The sequence below is a fragment of the Procambarus clarkii genome, chromosome 1 (assembly GCF_040958095.1).
Source record: "Procambarus clarkii isolate CNS0578487 chromosome 1, FALCON_Pclarkii_2.0, whole genome shotgun sequence".
NCBI lineage: Eukaryota > Metazoa > Arthropoda > Malacostraca > Decapoda > Cambaridae > Procambarus > Procambarus clarkii.
This window is the reverse complement of record NC_091150.1, coordinates 39,800,234-39,820,051: the sequence shown is the minus strand read 5'-3', so window position 1 is coordinate 39,820,051 and position 19,818 is coordinate 39,800,234. Positions and strand designations below refer to the sequence as shown.

The 19,818-nt window shown below is 40.6% G+C and overlaps 1 protein-coding gene across 2 annotated transcripts in view; it reads right to left on the bottom strand.

Annotated features, from left to right (window-relative positions):
* LOC123772492 (sialin) overlaps positions 1-19,818 on the bottom strand; it is a 40,396-nt gene that overhangs the window by 6,096 nt on the left and 14,482 nt on the right. For both annotated transcript variants that reach the window (XM_069338332.1, XM_045765752.2), the window contains exons 2-6: positions 16,265-16,446; positions 9,070-9,154; positions 4,026-4,174; positions 1,799-1,886; positions 1,348-1,565 (exon numbers count right to left, since the gene is read on the bottom strand). In XM_069338332.1, coding sequence (XP_069194433.1) covers positions 1,348-1,565; positions 1,799-1,886; positions 4,026-4,174; positions 9,070-9,154; positions 16,265-16,414 — 690 coding nt within the window. In that variant the 5' untranslated portion in view covers positions 16,415-16,446. The remainder of the gene's footprint in view (positions 1-1,347; positions 1,566-1,798; positions 1,887-4,025; positions 4,175-9,069; positions 9,155-16,264; positions 16,447-19,818) is intronic.

Here is a 19,818-nt window from a genome sequence, read left to right as displayed (position 1 = left end):
ATACAATAGACCAAATGGGGGAGGGCCAGAGATTTGTAGAGTTGAATAACCACTTTCTTTTCCTTGAAGTCACTTTCTTTTCCTTGAAGTCAAAGATTCGTTTGGTTATTCCTAGAGTTTGGTAGTTTTTTACTGCGGCTCCCACTAGTTGTGCGAATTTCAGTGACTGGTGGATTCAGGTTCTTTTCTTTTTCATTCTGCTGCATTGAAGGCTGTGATGCGCACTGTTATGCCCTACATGCAATGTCTTACATTTCCAATATTAAAAAGCGTTACGATCATTTGAGGAGTTGTTATAGATCTCTTTGTATTACATCAATATCATTTTCACTTCCTACTTTACCATATAGCTTTGTGTCATCTGAAAATTCGATGTTGTGGTTTGTAATATTCTCATCTATGTCGTTGATGTATATGACAAAAATGGTTGGTCCCAATATGGACCCTTACGGTACCCTACCTACCTTGAGGTTACCTTGAGGTGCTGCCGGGGCTTAGCGTCCCCGCTGCCCGGTCGTCGACCAGGCCTCCTGGTTGCTGGACTGATCAACCAGGCTGTTAGACGCGGCTGCTCACAGCCTGACGTATGAATCACAGCCAGGTTGATCAGGTGATCAGGACCTATCACATTTCTCCAGTCAGATTCGTACCCATTTTGGAGAACCATTCTAGTATTTTATCATTTATTCCATGTACTTTCAATTTCCTTGTCAGTCTTTCATGTGGTAACTTATCAAAAGCTTCAGAGAAGTCCATGTATACTACATCTACTAGAAATATATACGGTATACACTAAATTCTAATCCTTTTCTTAAACTTTTCCTTGATGTATGTAATAGAACCCATAATCACATACCAGAAATAGATATATCTCTGATATTCCCAGTCAGACTAAATCTATACAAACACTCCTTGCAAATGAAAGGGCCCAGTATGTGGAACTCACTTCCTTATGAATCAAAAAAATTTTCAACCTTTACCTTATTCAAAAGTAAAAACGAGGAGGAACTATGTACCTAATTTCATTTTCATACTATTCCACCTTGTGCAACCCACTCACCCAGTATATTACAATGTAGAAATGCAACTTTATCCCTATAATTTTATCTCTTTATACTCATGTTCGTTATCATGTTAATTCAAATTCTGTTACAATGTACCTATCATTACGCTTATTTGTTAGCTTAACGACCTGCTGAAACCCCTGTGTACAAGACTGTGCTACACACCTACCAGCATATGTACTAACAATTGTATCTTGTATATAAAAGTAAATAAATAAATAAATAAATAAATAAATAAATAAATAAATATGTGTGTAGGTGAGAGTTAAAGGGTGTGACTCGCCTTCTTATCCTTACTGTCCCCCAGACTGAGGGAGATGTAGTCCTTCTCAGCCTTGGTGATGTTGGTGTCAGTGTCGGGGGTGTCGGAGACGACGAGGAACCAGGCGCCGCACCAGACCAGCGTGGCGCCCGCCTGGATGTAGAACACCGCCTCCCACCCCACCCAGTCGATGATGGCCGCAGAGAGCGGAAAGGCCACGATGGTGCCCGCCTGCGACCCTGGTGGTAGAGGCACCCACGTTTACTGTAGCTACAATGGTATACATTTTACAAGTAAAGAATATTGCCCAGGAAGAATTTTTATGTTTATTTTTATATATACAAGAGTTCTTACGTTCTTGTAACCCCCTGATTGAAGATATTATGTTTGAACGTGGCACAGGAATATAGATATTCGAGAAAGCCATTGGAGAGAGAAAGCGGGGTGGATGAAGTGATATTTTATGTCTCACCGGCATAGATGATTGTTGAAAGTGTGGAGCGCTCCAGAGGCGGGGCCCAGGAGGACAGCAGGGCGTGGGTGGAGGGAAAAGTCGGCCCCTAAGGAAGACAGTCATGCCTTAAAAATGATCAAAAATACTCAACTCATATTTACCTTAGTAAGACCTTAACTTACCCCAGTCTCCAATGTAAGGCATAGATCTGCAAGCTCATGGAGAACATCCTAAGGGAGGGAATCATCATTCATCAATGAGTGAACAATCTAGGGGAAATCGACGCAACATGGGTTTGTTAAAAATTGATCCTGCCTTACAAACCTCCTCACATGTTTCTAAACGGTAATCAGCTACCGGTAATCGACTTTCAGTAGATAAAGTCATCAGGACAAACGGGGGTTACCTTTAACAAGCCGCCGCGCACGGCTTCCTGTCCTCGTCGAGGCCATTATAATGTATTAGTGGCCCTCAGGTAAATTCAGGTAAATAGTGGCTCTGTTAACCTTTACGAATCTCTTCAGAATACTTCAGAGTTGCATTTCAAACAGCTGTAACTCTTAAGCCTTTCAGGAAGTTGTAGAGCTTAATAACTTGCATACCTGATTTACCCGAGAGCCACTAACCCTAGTGGCCTCGATGAGGACAGGAAGCCGGCGGCTTGTCGAAGGTCCCTCATGGGTCTTGATGATCTTTCCCAGGTATATTTAAAAAAACACAGTTTTGGCAATTACGGCTTCGGGGGGTAGGCGATTCCATGGGTGTATAACCCGATAGGTGAAAAAGCATCTCCTGTTCTCTGTACTTGTGGCTTGTTGAGCTTGAAACCATTGCTCCTTGTTTGTGTTACATCTGACCTTTTGAAGAAACTGTCAGGATCAACATCCTTCAACTTGTTCAGTATTTTAAAAGTTACAATCAGATCCGTCCTGTCATGCCAGGTGTGCAGTATTATTAGCCCTGTGGCCGTCAAACGTTCCTGATACGAGAGATGACTTGGCTCTGGAATGACTTGTTGCCCGGTGTTTCACTTTCTCCAGAGCAGCTAGGTCCTGAAAATGAGGCTTCCATGCTTGGATACAGGAATCCAAATGTATACTTTGGATTACTGTATCAGATTCCTGCACCAGATTTTCATACATTTGTATCACTACTTTCTTTACTATAAAGCCATAAGTATGCTTGATTGTTGCAAGGGTTTGGTTAGCTTTTCTGACCGCTGCTTCTGCCTGATGTGTAACTTTTAATGAGTGGTAGATTTTGGACTCCAAGCTCCTTTTCTTCATCAATCTGTTGTAATGTAATACTATTAATTTGGGAGTCGTGGCGTGGGTTGTTATGCCCCACATGTTTGGTGTTGCATTTGTCGATATTAAAAGCATTTGCCCAGCAGACTTAGACCCATCGGTGAAGATGGAAACGGAGCGGAAGTGTGAAGAAAAGTGCTCAAGGGAAAAGGCGTTTCAGGACCGTAGGAGGGGTAAAAGCTTTAGTGATGCGGGTCAGGGAAGTACAAAATTTGGGAAGGGGGACCCTCCACGGGGGCAAGGGCGGAACAATACGAGGAGAAACAGCGAGACAACCTGTGATTGGATGCGATATCTGACTTGCCTGTTTGATGTCCCAGAATGAGTGCACTGATTGTTGATGTTCTGCTGTTATTTTCGCCTGATTGAAGCCCCAGGTGCCAGTCCGACCCGTAAGTATAAGCAGGAGTACTAGAGGACCCACTTCTAGTGGTAAAAGTCTTCAGTACGAAGATTTAGTGTAAGACTGATAAGAAAGTTGAGTGGGCTGCTGTACATCGGGAAGTAACTGTTTGATGTTTTGCCTTAAGGTACTTAGATGTTTGCCTTAAGCTACTCGGCCGCGATAGGACAACAGCAATTCAACCCAGAACTCTACTGAATCCACCGGGAGAGTCTAGAGCCTCCAACTTGTGACACAACCATGTTTTACAAATTGCCTGTCTAGACTGTGGCCAGTAGGTAATGATGTTCTCCAACATATCCAACTCCTTCAGAACGCGAAAAATCAAAATGGCATGATATACGAATGAACAAATTGTTTTGGAGCAATCATTCCAGTGATTCCCAGACATTTGCCTTGAACTATTGACCACGATAGGACAAGCACTATTCAACCCTGTTCCCGAGAAAATGGAAAATGCTGAATTACTCACCACCGTTACTCTTCACCACACATAACACTAATAACACACAACACGAAAGTAACTGTGACTCACCTCTGCGAGTCCCAGCAGGACCCTGACGATGATGAGGCTGGTGGGGCTGGACTTGGCTGCCAGGGGTATGAATACCGTGATGACTGAGGCTATGACAAGTGCTCCGCCGAAGACCCGCCGGGCGCCCACCACCTCGGCCAGCCGTCCTCCTGGAGACAGGTTACAGGGTTCGTCAACAGTGGTGAGGCAGGCAGAGGGCAAGTCAGGGGTAGTCGAGAAGGTGGAGGAATAACATACCACACCACCAATCCTCATAGTTACCACATGACAACACTGTGTACACAATACACTGAATATGTAGGCTTATGAATAATGAGTCAATACCGAATATGTCAGCCCGTCATCGTGTTGAGTCAGTACTTATAGCAACGATGTGGACCATCGTACATATGTTGACGGACTGGACAATTTTATAGCAGCATTTGGTACCACAGAATTTGGATAAACTGGAAAAAGATTTTGTATTTATACTAATAAAACTTAACCATCCTAGGCCTAATACACGCTATCTGAGGCCTAATATAGTACATTTGTGAGTTATACTAGGCCTAGGTATATATTTAAGTTTGGATTTAGCTTGATTTATTTCTATTTTCTATTATTTTTATTCTATTTCTATTATTATCTCCCTGGCCAGTGGCTTGAGTATTCAATGAAAATATCACAAGATGTTAGTGAGGCTGTGACACCAGAGGTGTTTGTGTCAGTGGGGAGGCGTGAGCTAAGCGTGACCTGGGATGCAGGACTACACTTTATTTACGTGAGCAACTCTGCCTGGAGGACTGAACATTACACAAGGAAACCACAACATTATGATATATCTATCATGATGTTGCGGAGAAAATCTTTCGAGCAGGACAAGGATCGAGCCAGCGTCCCGCGTAACACCCAGACGCGCGCCCTGGATCCCGGGAGATCCACTGGTAGTGTGGATGCACCAAGCTGGTAGCCAACCAAAGTTTTACATATAACCCGCATGCACTGAGGTGTGGGTGACGGAATTCTCCACCAAATACTCCCTTCAAATACACATAATATGCAGGATATATCACTGCATATTATGCAGTGATATAAAATATGCAGGATATATCACTGAAGACAAATGTTCTCACTGAACATTACTTATGAGACTGGAACACCTGAGGGATCAGCAAGATTCGTATAGTGCATGACAGGGGACTAACCTCCTTAAATACCATCTTGCATACATTAACATGCCAGAGTTAGTAATCTACTGCTTCTCCTTACCCCCCTCCCCCCCTCCCAAAAAAAAGAATTATTCAGAGGCTTTGCATCTATTCCGTCGAAGTATGGTGGTGAGTATATAGCTCCTTGTATCAGGCTATTATTATTTTATGGGCCAATATAGGTCAATAGGACTTATACAATTTTATTTACTCTTATGTTCTTATGTTATAAACCGAGAAGGAATATAATTCGCAGATACTCTTACATGATTCCCTTTTCAGTAATCTACTCAACATTTCCTGCCAGAGTGACTTATGTTCGGTGGCTCTTAGTGAATTTCATGACAAGTTCTCAATGACTTCTTAGGGAGTACCTAAGCAACAGAAGAGAGTCACTGTGAGGGGCGAGGTCTCAGACTGGCGGGACTTCACAAGTGGAGTCCCGCAGGGTTCAGTCCTTGGACCTATACTGTTTCTGATATATGTAAATGATCTCCCAGAGGGTATAGACTCATTTCTCTCAATGTTTGCTGATGCAAAAATTATGAGGAGGATTAAAACAGAGGATGATAGTAGGAGGCTTCAAGATGACCTAGACAGATTGAATGAATGGTCCAACAAATGGCTGCTAAAGTTCAACCCGAGTAAATGCAAAGTAATGAAACTAGGCGGTAGAAACAGGCCAGATACAGGATACGGAATAGGAGATGAAGTACTTCATGAAACAGACAGAGAAAGATCTAGGAGTTGATATCACACCAAACCTTGACAAAGACAAAGCTTGAAAAAGTTCAGAGGTATGCCACTAGGCTAGTCCCAGAACTAAGAGGCTTGAGTTACAAGGAAAGGCTGCGGGAGATGAACCTCACGACACTGGAAGACAGAAGAGTAAGGGGAGACATGATCACTACCTACAAAATTATCGGGAATTGACAGGGTGGATAAGGATAAACTGTTTAACACTGGTGGTACGCGAACAAGGGGACACAGGTGGAAACTGAGTACCCAAATGAGTCACAGGGGACGTTAGAAAGAACTTTTTCAGTGTCAGAATAGTTAAGAAGTGGAATACATTAGGCAGTGATGTGGTGGAAGCTAACTCCATACACAGTTTCAAATGTAGATATGAACAGGGAGATAATAAACAGGGAACTTACAAACATTCCATGGGGAACTGTTCTAAATAATACAAGTCCTACAGAAGGAATAGAAAAACTTACTTCAGAAGCGTATCAAGTCTGTCTGAAACACGTTCCTTTGAGGAAAGCCAGAAAGAGATCTAACGTAGAAAGAGAACGCAGACGACACTATAAACGCAGGAAAAAAATAACGGAACTGCTTATGCAGACACGAATTTCCCGTCAAAGAAGGAATAATTTAAATAGGGAGATTGAAGAAATCGAGCGGAAATTGAAACACTCATATGAAACTGAAGAAAGGCAGTTAGAACAGAAAGCAATTCAGGAAATAAAGAAAAATCCAAAATATTTCTTCTCATATGCGAAATCAAAAGCAAAAACCACTGCCAGTATTGGACCTATTCGTACAAGTGAAGGTTCATACACGGAGGATGACAAAGAAATTAGTGAAATCCTAAAAAAGCAGTATGAGGACATGTTTAGCACTCCAATAAACAACATGAAGGTGGAAGATCCAGACATTTTCTTTATGCGGGATATTCAAACCCCGGTAAATATAACTGATATAAACACGAGCGCACTAAATTTTGAAAAAGAAATTGAAAACATGCCCATGCACTCGGCCCCAGGTCCAGACTCATGGAATTCAATATTTATAAAGAAATGCAAAGTGCCGGTAGCACAGGCACTCAGTATAGTGTGGAGGAAGAGCTTGGACACGGGGGAGATACCAGATGCACTTAAAGTAGCAGACATAGCCCCTCTACACAAGGGAGGGAGCAAAGCATTGGCAAAAAATTATAGACCAGTTGCACTAACATCGCACATCATAAAAGTATTTGAGAGAGTGATTAGGAGTCAGGTCACCAATTTCATGGAGACCAATGACCTTCATAACCCAGGCCAACATGGATTTCGAGCGGGAAGATCGTGCCTCTCACAGCTACTTGAGCACTACGACAAAGTCACTGAGGCATTAGAAGAGAAACAGAATGCTGATGTGATATACACGGACTTCGCAAAGGCCTTCGATAAATGTGACCATGGCGTGATAGCACACAAAATGAAGTCAATGGGAATAACCGGTAAAGTAGGACGCTGGATACTCAGTTTTCTGTCAAACAGGACTCAGCGAGTAACTGTCAACCATATAAAATCTAGTCCAAGTGCAGTGAAAAGCTCTGTACCTCAGGGTACAGTCCTTGCACCACTGCTTTTCCTTATTCTCATATCAGATATAGACAAAAATACAAGTCACAGCTTCGTATCATCCTTTGCAGATGACACAAAAATCAGTATGAAAATTACCTCGGCTGAGGACATTGAAAAACTTCAAGCTGATATTATTAAAGTTTTCGACTGGGCATCAGAAAATAACATGATGTTTAACAGTGATAAATTCCAGGTACTCAGGTACGGTAAAAATGAGGACCTTAAACATAATACAGAGTACAAAACACAATCAAATGTACCCATAGTAGGAAAACAGCATGTAAAGGATTTGGGAATAATAATGTCTGACGACCTAACGTTTAAGGAGCATAACCAAGCAAATATTGCGACAGCCAGAAAAATGATAGGATGGATTACGAGAACTTTCAAATCCAGGGATCCCATCACAATGGTTGTACTCTTCAAGGCACTTGTGTTGTCCCGTCTTGAGTACTGCTCAGTACTCACTTCCCCCTTCAAAGCAGGAGAGATTGCTGAAATAGAGGGAATACAGAGAACATATACGGCACGCATAGACGCGATAAAGCACCTAAATTATTGGGATCGTCTCAAAGCCCTCCAAATGTACTCACTAGAAAGAAGACGAGAGAGATATCAAATAATATACACCTGGAAGATACTGGAGGGCCAAGTACCAAATCTACACAGTAAAATAACAACGTACTGGAGTGAACGACATGGAAGAAAATGTAGAATAGAACCAATGAAGAGCAGAGGTGCCATAGGCACAATCAGAGAACACTGTATAAACATCAGAGGTCCGCGGTTGTTCAACGTCCTCCCAGCAAGCATAAGAAATATTGCCGGAACAACCGTGGACATTTTCAAGAGGAAACTAGATTTATTCCTCCAAGGAGTGCCGGACCAACCGGGCTGTGGTGGGTATGTGGGCCTGCGGGCCGCTCCAAGCAACAGCCTGGTGGACCAAACTCTCACAAGTCGAGCCTGGCCTCGGGCCGGGCTTGGGGAGTAGAAGAACTCCCAGAACCCCATCAACCAGGTATCAACCAGGTATCTGTTGTTGACTGTTGAGAGGCGGGACCAAAGACCCAGAGCTCAACCCCCGCAAGTACAAATAGGTGAGTACAAATTGGCGAGTACTTCGTCATTTTGGGCGAGATCCAGAAGACTAATAGACTAAGTGTATCTCCTCTCGCTTCTCTTGAGTCATCCTTTACAAGTTGTGTTTAAAAGCTCCTCTCCATAACTTCGATTTTTTTCCCATCTCATGTTTCTCGACTCGCACACTATCTCCGTAATTTAGAGCCCGCATGATGAGTAGCACAACTCTCATTCTGTGCGCTGTCGTTGATTCTCTCTCTAGTTTATTTTTGCATGTTTTGTACATGTCTTCATATTCTCCTCTGGGTCTTGTGCTTGTTGCGGGGGGGGGGGGGGGGGGATAGAGTAAAAATAAATTGGTTTGAAACGCGGGGTCCAAGAGCTAATAGCTCCATTCTGCAGATACAAATTGTAAATACACACCTGGGATCTGGGTCCAGATATATCCCCAGAAGAAGGAGCCAGTGATGAGGCTCTGCGTCCATTCGTCCCACGTAAACTCCCCGGCCTGTAAGACAACAGCAAGACAACAGTGTGAGTGTGTGATCAAACTTGGCAGTGACACAGTTGGTGTCAGTAATGGGGTAAGAGAAGGGAGAGTGTGACGAACTCTTGCGAACCCGTGGACGAGGCTACAAGGGTTGCGAGAGAGTGCGAGTATTAAAAAAACTATAGGCTTTTCCCTTTTTAGAGCATTTAAAGGGTTTTGAACCGACATTTATAAGAGAACAGTGAAAAAAAAGTGTCAGTCTCCAACCACAACATTGCGTAATCTATATTGTGAATAGTGCAAAATTCTACTATCTAATTGTGCATTAGGTGAATATATGTATGATGGTGCCCATAATTACAAAAAAGTACTATCTAAACAAGAGGATGGATTGGATAAACGCAGATTAATCAAAGATTCGCAGCAAGGCTTTATAATTGTTGACATATTTACTCCAATATTTTCCAGTATATTTGAAGCCGTTGATAGTGAGAACAAATATGATATAATATATAACGACTTCAGCAAACCCTATGATTGTGTCTCCTACAAAAGACGGCTTCGGAAAAGACGTAGGAACAGTTTACACATTAAAATGAAGCAGTAACTGCGTAAAATTTATTTATTTATTTATATACAAGAATGTACATTGGGGTCTAAGAGAGTACATAGTAATGATGATGATTTTACATTCGTGTAAAGCCACTAGCACGCATAGCGTTCCGGGCAAACGCTAAAACATTTGGAGCAAAACTTATAATAATTTAGATAAAAAATTATTGATAGGTATAATGGGGTAAACATTTAATACTAAAAGAGACGTCAGTAACGTATGTTAGAATGTTCCAGAAATAAAACAAATGATAATATAAATCCGATACTTAATGATGACAGGCATAGACTATTAGGGCGTGAATATGTCAAAGGAAACAGAGGGTCCACGTACATATCTGAAGTTAAATCCTATTGGGAATTTAGACAAGTGGAGTCTCACAAGGGTGTGCTGTAGCCTATGTTGTTTATAGAGTAAATCCATTAGCAATCGAGACACCAAATCAACTTGTCAAACCACCTCGAGTTCTTTCATCCATCACCTATAGATATTTGTGATGGATGACAGTAAATTACACTTTCAATAATAGTCTACTTCTAACCTAACAAGTGACCTTTTGTCCTAAATAGAGAATATTCTCAAGTTATAAATTAATTGTATTATAAATCGTTAGTTAAAATATAAAATATATATGCTAAACACGTTTCTCTGAAATGGTCTGATGGACTTAGTTTTCTGTAAATTCAATTCAATGGTATACTCAAATAGTTTTCGAATACCATATTTCGCATTTTGGAAAATAATATACCGTATTAACGTCACCAAACATAATGAAATCTTAACCTGTTGTAACCGTGTATAGGGAGTAGGGTATAGCACTACTTACGTAGTGGTTTTGATGTCCTTACTTTCAGGGGATTTTTTCTGAAGACAATTTGTGATTACCATACAATATAAATGAATGATTTAGATATATGAACAACAAATGTGCTTTTGTCACTATAATAGGGCGACAAATAAATGCAGAACACTACTGAATGACTCTGATAGACAAAATAATAGATTTGCAGATGGGCTGACTGCATGTAATGTTCTGAACATTGTAAATTTATAGGATGTTTAGAGTTGATACAGGTGCTTAATAATTCTATATGAGAAACATCATTAAACAAAAAGTCTAACAGCGACATATCTTTCTGATTCAAATTTAAGCCAGCTTTGTATAAAAGATAAAAGTTGATGATATCTTTTTATTGTTCAGTGTTTCTCGTATAGATATATTTAGCATTATGATTATCGTTCACACTTAAGTGTGAGGAACAATTAAGTCAAATATGTTCATAATGAGATGAAAAAGCATTGCCCATAATAGGCTACAAAGGAGAACCCATTTGCTACGCAATCTGTTTGACACTACACTATTGGTTATTGAATATTAAATGACCTACAAGTTGAGCTGTTTTAAAGTGCCTTTACAAATATAAAAAAGGCAACAAATTAGTGAACAGATTATCATTGGAAATATCAATAGATTCATTCAATGTAATATTGGTGAATAGGGATTGTACAATAAAAGTGTACATAATGTTTTTCGGGTTGGGGCCCAAACTGAGTATGTCCATAATAAAGTCAAACTATTATTTATGATATATTAATTAACCGTCAAAGGATATAATATGAGAAACAAATATTTTGCTGAATTATAATTAAAAGTTACAATGGTACTCAAAAGCAGATTGAATTGGGACATCGATCTTAGGTGTTTTGTAAATTAAAATATGAATTCTATTATAATATATACAATTAAATATTTATTGATATCACATTCTGTTAAGTTTGTATTCTAATTTGAGTATATGAGAAAAAGAACTAAAACCAAAGTTGTTAAAATTTGGTACAATCGCTATCAAATTAACCTTGTCTAATCTAAACTACAAACTCACTTACCTTATCATGCTTACCAATGGGTATACCTTTATCAACTTACATATTATTAATAGCTATTGGCCTGGATGTGTTAACATATGGAATAAAATAAGACATGAAAATTTATAAAAAAGAGGAAACTGACATTTAGTATATCCTATAAATAGCAAATAACTGACGCTAGTGACGTCACTGAGTTTAGATTAGTTCATTTATTATGCACCCCATACCCACCCTGTGGGAGGTAGTGGAAAGGGTTACAGAGGTACATAATGGGCTCAGGGACTGAACCCAACAATTTATTTAGCTAATCAAGTTACAATCTTGATGAGCTAGTTAAAAAATTAATGCCCATCGTCACATCAACAATGGGTTCGAGATCGACCTCAAGTACAGTTTCTAAATTAAGCAACTGACATATGTGGAGAGCTAGTGTCACAATTGATATGTTTGTCCTGCACTCCTCCCCACCCCCATCCAGTGGGCAGCGGTGGATAGGTTACAATCACTTAGTTACTACCTACAGTTAGCAAACTGGGGATATTTGGCCAAACCTTCTAGCAGCAGATCATTTTGATTTAAATATTTACACATCTCTTGAACATTTGTTATAGTCGTAAGATACGTCTCTGAACTCACGTATCTTTCCGCGCTCCATCACATAGTGACGGAGGGTGTGCGAATAATTTTGTTAACGCAGTTTACATTTGGTCAGGTCTACATCAGCAGATACTGGCAGTAGACAATCTTATACAGTCATCGGGAGGACAAACCCTTCATGCAAACTGCACCTACTATCAAGAAGAAGCAGAAGAAGACAATCTTAGCACAAATAGTATAGGAGGCGCCGAAGCCAAGATACCCATATATATACTGTTACGACCAGGGAAGCCTATTTGGAGATAAACAATGATTTGAGAGACTAAAGCAAAGAGAAGGTTCGTTAGGTGACTTCCGGGTATTACAGGTGCTGCCGAATACACGATTATTTGTGAATATGTGAACTACTCGCTATGTTCTAGACCTTGCAATTATTAATTATTGCATAGCCAGTAGGATTATTAATTTATGAAGTGTTTAGGTAATAATTGACAAAGTGAACTCAGAAGAAGGTAACTGTTGCAGTATTAGAGTTTTTTCCAGTACCCTGCCAGGAAATTCAGGGAAGAATTCAATTCCTGCAAGAAGGCGGTGCAGAGAAGTTTGCCTGCGTCCATGAATGTCACGCGGACTCCATCTCATGTTGGCCTTCGAACTCATGATAGAGCTGATTAATTTGCCAAAGAATCTGCCTTTGAAGAATTCAAATGCAGAAGTTCAAAGAATCTGAACGTAACTGCATGCGTCCATTCAGGCTCACCAGCATCGTGACTATTTTTAAGAGTGACATCGTTACACTTGCGTTACACTTACTGAACTGCGAGTCACCAATATGGTTATGCCTAGCGTCATAATCGCAGAAAATGATGGCGGCCTTTTTTTTTTGGATATAATGGATATCTAGGGTTAAAACAATATTGAAGGCCGAGTTTCTCATGTAAATATCCTTCAGCTTACCAATAGCATAAAACGGACTCATTTGGGCTCAATAATTCCTATATACATATGCCCATTGAGTCACATCAACCCCTTCACCAAACAAGAACTAATCAGAGCCAAAAAAGGTGGTAAGGACACTGCACCAGGTGCTGATAACATTACATAATGATGTACATGCAGGTCCTGTTGGAGAACAAGGAATATTGGACGTTATCAATGCATCTTGGCAGCAAGGCAAACTGCCGACCTCTTGGAAGAAAGCAGACATCATTCCGATTCCTAAGCCGAAAGAACCTGGCAATTACAGATCCATTTCATTAACATCATGCATTAGTAAAACTGCAGAACGGATGGTTTTAATTAGGCTACTGTGGAAGACTGAAGACCTGCATAAACACATACTTGGCTTCACTAGAGGAGTAGGTACTGCCAACTGCTTAGCAACATTACTAGGAACAGTTAACTCGGGTCCAGCTATAGTGATCTTCCTTGATCTAGAAAAAGCATTCAAACTTGCAAGCCCGCAAGCAATTTTACACACCTTAGTTAAAAAGGGTGTAAAAGGAAATATGCTAGCATGGATTCAAGATTACCTAAGTAACAGGTATGCCAGAGTAAAGTTGCAAGGACATGTGTCGGACTACCACTTGCATGAGAATGGGACTCCACAAGGAGGAGTCCTCAGTCCTAGTCTTTTTAACTGCCGACCTCTGCCGAGTCACCAATTTGAACTTCTGCATTTGAATTCTTCAAAGGCAGATTCTTTGGCAAATTAAATCAGCTCTATGGAAAACCTCGTTACCATGATATTTGCAGAAGGGGTAAAATTGCTAAGCTATGCTGATGATATAGCATTAGTCATTACAGGTTGTTCACTTCTAAATAAAGCACAAGGTGCATTAGATAAAGTAACATCTGAATGCAGCGTTTTAGGGCTAAAAATATCTGCACAGAAGTCTAAGGCAATGAGACTAGGCGGCAACACTCCAGACAGGCACCTACACATTCAAGACATTAACCTTCAGTGGGTTACACAATATCAATATCTCTGAGTGTGGATAGATTCTAAAATGACATTCAACAAGCAAATTCAATATCTGAAGGAGAAAGGAAAATCATGACTGAATATATTGAAAGCAATCACAGGGCCTCGTCTAGGACGGGGACACAAAGTGTTAAGAATGTTTTACATACACGCTGTTCGTTCCCTAGTTGATTATGCAGCACCTGCCTCACTCACTCTTTCTCCTGGTCAGTGAGCAAACAGTTGAGGTCATTCAAAATGATGCAATGCGAGTCATAACAGGAGCTCCCAGATGGACTAAACTACTGACCCTAAGACTAGAAACCAAGCTAACGTCAATTAAAAGTCTCTAGCAGATTAAAAGTCTCTAGCAGTCTCCGTGGTGTAGTGGTAAGACACTCGCCTGGCGTTCCGCGAGCGCTATGTCATGGGTTCGTATCCTGGCCGGGGAGGATTTACTGGGCGCAATTCCTTAACTGTAGCCTCTGTTTAACGCAACAGTAAAATGTGTACTTGGATGAAAAAACGATTCTTCGCGGCAGGGGATCGTATTCCAGGGACCATAGGATTAAGGACTTGCCCGAAACGCTACGCGTACTAGTGGCTGTACAAGAATGTAATAATTCTTGTATATATCTCAAAAAAAAAAAAAAAAAAAAAAAAAATTGAAATAAGGGTAAAAGGGATTGCTGTGTGCATGCTGACCAAGATATTGACTAGATCTAGAATCAGTTCACTTAAAAGATATTATCACTGGAGCACTAACTCTGGATAGAAGAGCCTCCAATAGAAACAGGTGAACCCATTGTACGATAAACACCATCAATACATTCGATATAACAAACACAATCACTGAGAGGGGTGTCGACGAAATACATGCAGACTTTGTTATGCAAGCCCCTTGGGAATCGCTGCCAGCAGACTAAGATTATGGCTCTTGAAGGAATAAAGAACCAGACTAATCCTCATATGCTACGCAATATTGCACAGATGCAAATAGAAGCAAACTTGGCATCTGACAGGTTCACATACTTTACAGATGGATCAGTAGACCAGCAGGGACAAGAAAATGGAGCTGCAGTTAAAGCAGGAAACTCTGTAAATAGTTAGAGACTCTCAAATGCTAGCCATTCAAAAGGCTTTGGAACATGCTCTTGCTGAACACCGACAACATGTTATCATACATACAGATTCGAGAACTGCCATTGAAACCTTGTAACAAGATCACATACGTGATAACATCCATCTGATCACAAATGTCATATCATTAATGCAAACACTCAAACGACAAGGTCGACGGGTACTTATCAACTGGGTGCCAAGTCATGTGGGAATAATAGGAAATGGCATTGCAGACGAAGCTGCAAAACTTGCAACTAAGAGAAGAAATGCAGTCATTTACATACCACAGAGTCTATCACAGATTAAGAAAGTAATTAGAAACAGAGCAATGCAAAAGATGTACAGTGACCACAACACAGCAGTTGCAACATCAGGATCTGCGGGTTGGTACAAGAATTCAACCAACTACGAACCACTTAGTTTGATGAAAGGGAAGCAGTAGAACAACAGAAGTACACTTACATCGCATCAGGCTTGGATACCCATGTGCATGGGAAATAGGCTTCCAGGTTCCGGAAGATGAGAGGAAATGTCAGCACTGTGGAGAAATGTCCAACAGACCACTGGAACATTATCTAACACAGTGCACAGTTACAAACCCATTTAAGATTTCACCATATATTCAACAGAGCAGAAGTAGTTGTTAAACACATGGGACAAAATCTTACTGAAGCAACCATACGTGTCATAAATACTCATACTCCGCCCAAGTATAACAGAAACAAGCAACACTTAGTGGGCCAGCCAGAGGCTTAGGGCCCGCGCAGGAATATCCCTGCAAAAAAAAAAATCCCATTATGAGGATATGTTGACAATACGTCCATTAACTCTCTGTCTCACCTTTGGCATTTACAGGGATTGCAACATTGATATTGGATAAATATTTATACAAATAATGAATTCAACTGAGTACAAACATTAACCCATAGTATTTACCCGTGGTATTACTCATGGAGGCACTCACGTAATCGTGCGAATTTTGGTGTTCGTCTTGAAAGTTGCAGACGTCCTGCGCGGGGCTGGTAGTGGTGTTGGTGGTGGCCACCATGGCCTGGATAGTGAGGTTGATGTTCACCCTCAGCATGTAGTTGAACGCCATACCCAGGAAGGCCATCACTGCCACCAGGTACCGCTTTGGCACGTAGCCTTTGGGTTAAGAAAATATTATATTATATGCCGCTTACCCGCAACACACAAAAAGTTTTTGTGATACTGTTTTAGCTTTAGAGAGGGCAGGCTAGGCTATAGTTTGGAGAGACACGAGAAAAAGCTCTCTAACTATGAACTTCGCCAATAAAGTTAAGGACAAACAGCAGAAATTAAGTGCAGGATGTATTCGTAAAATTTCATTTTAGCATAGATACTTCGGCTAATAAATACCAATAAGAATATAGAATTGTGCCTTACCGAAGCTGATAAATATTTAAATAAACTATTAAGAGTACTGTAGAACTGCCGGGGACAAAGGTGGACGAGGCCTACATGCTATATGTAGGCCTCCATACCCTACCCTACGTGTAGGCCTGCGTAGGCCTATATACTACATCCTTCGTGAGATGTAGATCTTTTGAGATCTTAGAATCTACAAATAATTGCTAGTTTTGTATAATAACTATCTGGTATTTCACATTACGGTTTACATAATTCCCTCTCACACGAGAACAACTGTAGTGTTGTTAGTTTAGTTTAATTAATTTATTATGCACCCCATACCCATCCTGTGGGTGGCGGTGTAAAAGGTTACAGAGGCACATATTGGGCTCAGGAACTGAACCCCCAAAATTAATTTAGCTAAGCAAGTTATACAGTCTTAATAACCTGGTTACACACTTTAACACAGATATCTTGTCTACATTGTACCTACTACCATACTCTCGCCTCCCAGTGTGTTAGATGAGAGAGTATGGGACAACGTGTGTTAGATGAGAGAGTATGGGACAACGTGTGTTAGATGAGAGAGTATGGGACAACGTGGACAACACAACCGTGATAGAAACAAGGCAGTTAACAACATAATTGAGAGGACAGTCTCTGCTGCCTGTAGAAATCGATCCCATCTGCTCATCCTGGGGGACTTTAATCACGGAAGGATAGACTGGGAGAACAAGGAACCGCATGGAGGAGAGGAAACGTGAAGAGCTAAACTACTGGAGGTGGCAACAAAAAACTCTTTAAGCCAGCATGTCAGAGAACCCACGAGAATGAGGGAAAATGATGAACTAGCGAGACTCGACCTAGTCTTCACTCTGAATGACTCCGATATTAGGGAAATTGACTTCGAGGCCCTAGTAGGAATGAGCCATCATAATGTACTGGCGTTTGAGTATCTGATCGAAGAAGAGTTAAAGTACTCGAAAAAGGGAACTGAAAGCAAAAGGCTAGCATTACGTAAGGGAAACTATGAGGAGATGAGAAAATTGCTAACGGATATAACATGGAAAACAGAGCTAAGGGGAAAGACGGCCCAAGACATGATGGAATGCATCACGCAGAAGTGCAAGGAGGCAGCAGAAAAGTTTATCCCGGCCCAAAAGGTAAAAAATTAAATGCAGATGAGAAACCCATGGTTTAATCAGAGATGTAAGCTAGCTAAGCAACAAAGTAAAGGAGCATGGAGAAACTACAGAAATAACAGGACACTTGAGAGCAGAGAAGGATACCAAAGAGCCAGGAATGAATACGTCAGGGTGACAAGAGAGGCAGAACGGCAATATGAAAACAACATAGCAAGCAAGGCTAAGACACAACCCAAATTGCTGCACAGCCACATCAAGAGAAAGACAACAGTGAAGGAACGGGTAATGAAACTGAGGAAAGGGGCAGACAGATTCACTACAAACGACAAAGACGTGTGCGAGGAAAACAATAAGAAATTCCAGGAAGTCTTCACACTAGAGCAAGGAGAAGTTCCAGAGATAAGAGAAGGAATAGTTAACCAGGCACCACTAGAGGAACTTGAGATTACCAGTGGGGATGTAAGGAAGCTTTTGCTAGAGTTGGATGTAGCAAAGGCAATAGGCCCGGATGGAATATCGTCATGGATATTAAAGAAAGGAGCAGAAGCACTGTGCCTGCCACTCTCCATGGTGTATAACAAATCACTGGTAACAGATGAACTGCCAATGAACTGTCGGATGCCCTAATCCAACTTAATATAGCACCCCCAATATCATGATCCTATATCTTTTTAATCAGTCTTTCATGTGGCACTGTATCAAAAGTTTTGCTAAAGTCAAGGTACACAACATCGCAAACCTTACCACTATCAACTGCCTCAACTATGCTGGAATAAAAAGATAGCAAATTTGTTAAACATGAACGGCCATTTGTAAAACCATGCTGCAACTCATTTATTAATGTATGTTTCACAAGATGAAGACGAATTGCATTTGCAATTATCGATGCAAGTAACTTTCCCAAAATAGACGTTAGGGTAATTGGCCGATAGTTTGACGCAAGTGATCTATCGCCCTTCTTAAAAATTGGTACCACATTAGCAACCTTCCATGACTCTGGCATTCTGACTCTATTGCTCTATTAAATATGGTTGACAGTGGCTCGCAAAGCTCTTCTTTACATTCTTTAAGCACCCTGGCAAATACTTCATTCACCCTGGGGATTTGTTTGGTTTGAGTTTAACTATTTGTTTAATTACATCCTCCTTGGTAACTGCTAAACTAGTCAACCTGTCCTCGTTCCCACCCACATAGACTTGTTCAGCTGAAGGCATATTGTTATGTTCCTCTTTAGTAAATGCAGATATTTATTACAAATACTACTCATCTCCTCGTCATTACCCGTTATCTGACCTACCTCAGTTTTTAATGGTTCTAACCTTTCCCTAATCTTTGTTCGATATAACTGATAAACCCTTTAGGATTTGTCTTTGCTTGCCCTGCTATACGAACTTCATAGTTTCTTTTCGCTTTCCCTATCTCTTTTTAAACATTTCTAACAAGTTGTACGAATTCCTGTTCTAAACTGACTTCCCCATTCTTAATTCTTTTGTACCAAGCTCTCTTTTTACCTATAAGGTTCTTCAGATCCTTTGTTATCCACTTTGGGTCATTAGTATTCGATCTATTCAATTTATATGGTATACTACGTTCCTGTGCTTTGCTTAGAATATTTTTAAATAAGTTATATTTTGAATCCACATCGAAATCCCTTTTTACGTCACCTATCGCTGGGTTCACGTCTCGCTCCAAGACCGGCCCATCCCCCATGCCCAAGACTTTCCAATCTATTTGACCAAAGAAATTTCTTAGGCTATTAAAATCAGCTTTTCGAAAATCTGGCACTTTAACATAAATTTCTCCTATAGATCTATTCCATTCTATGCTAAAGCTGACTTCTTTGTGATCACTGATCCCAAGCTCATTTGCTATTTCGATGTCATTAATTTGTGTTTCCCTGTTAGTTAACAATAAATCTAAAATATTATTTTCCCGCGTTGGTTCCTTAATGTGTTGCGTTAGAAAGCAATCGTCAATTAAGTCTAGAAAATCTTCTGCTTCA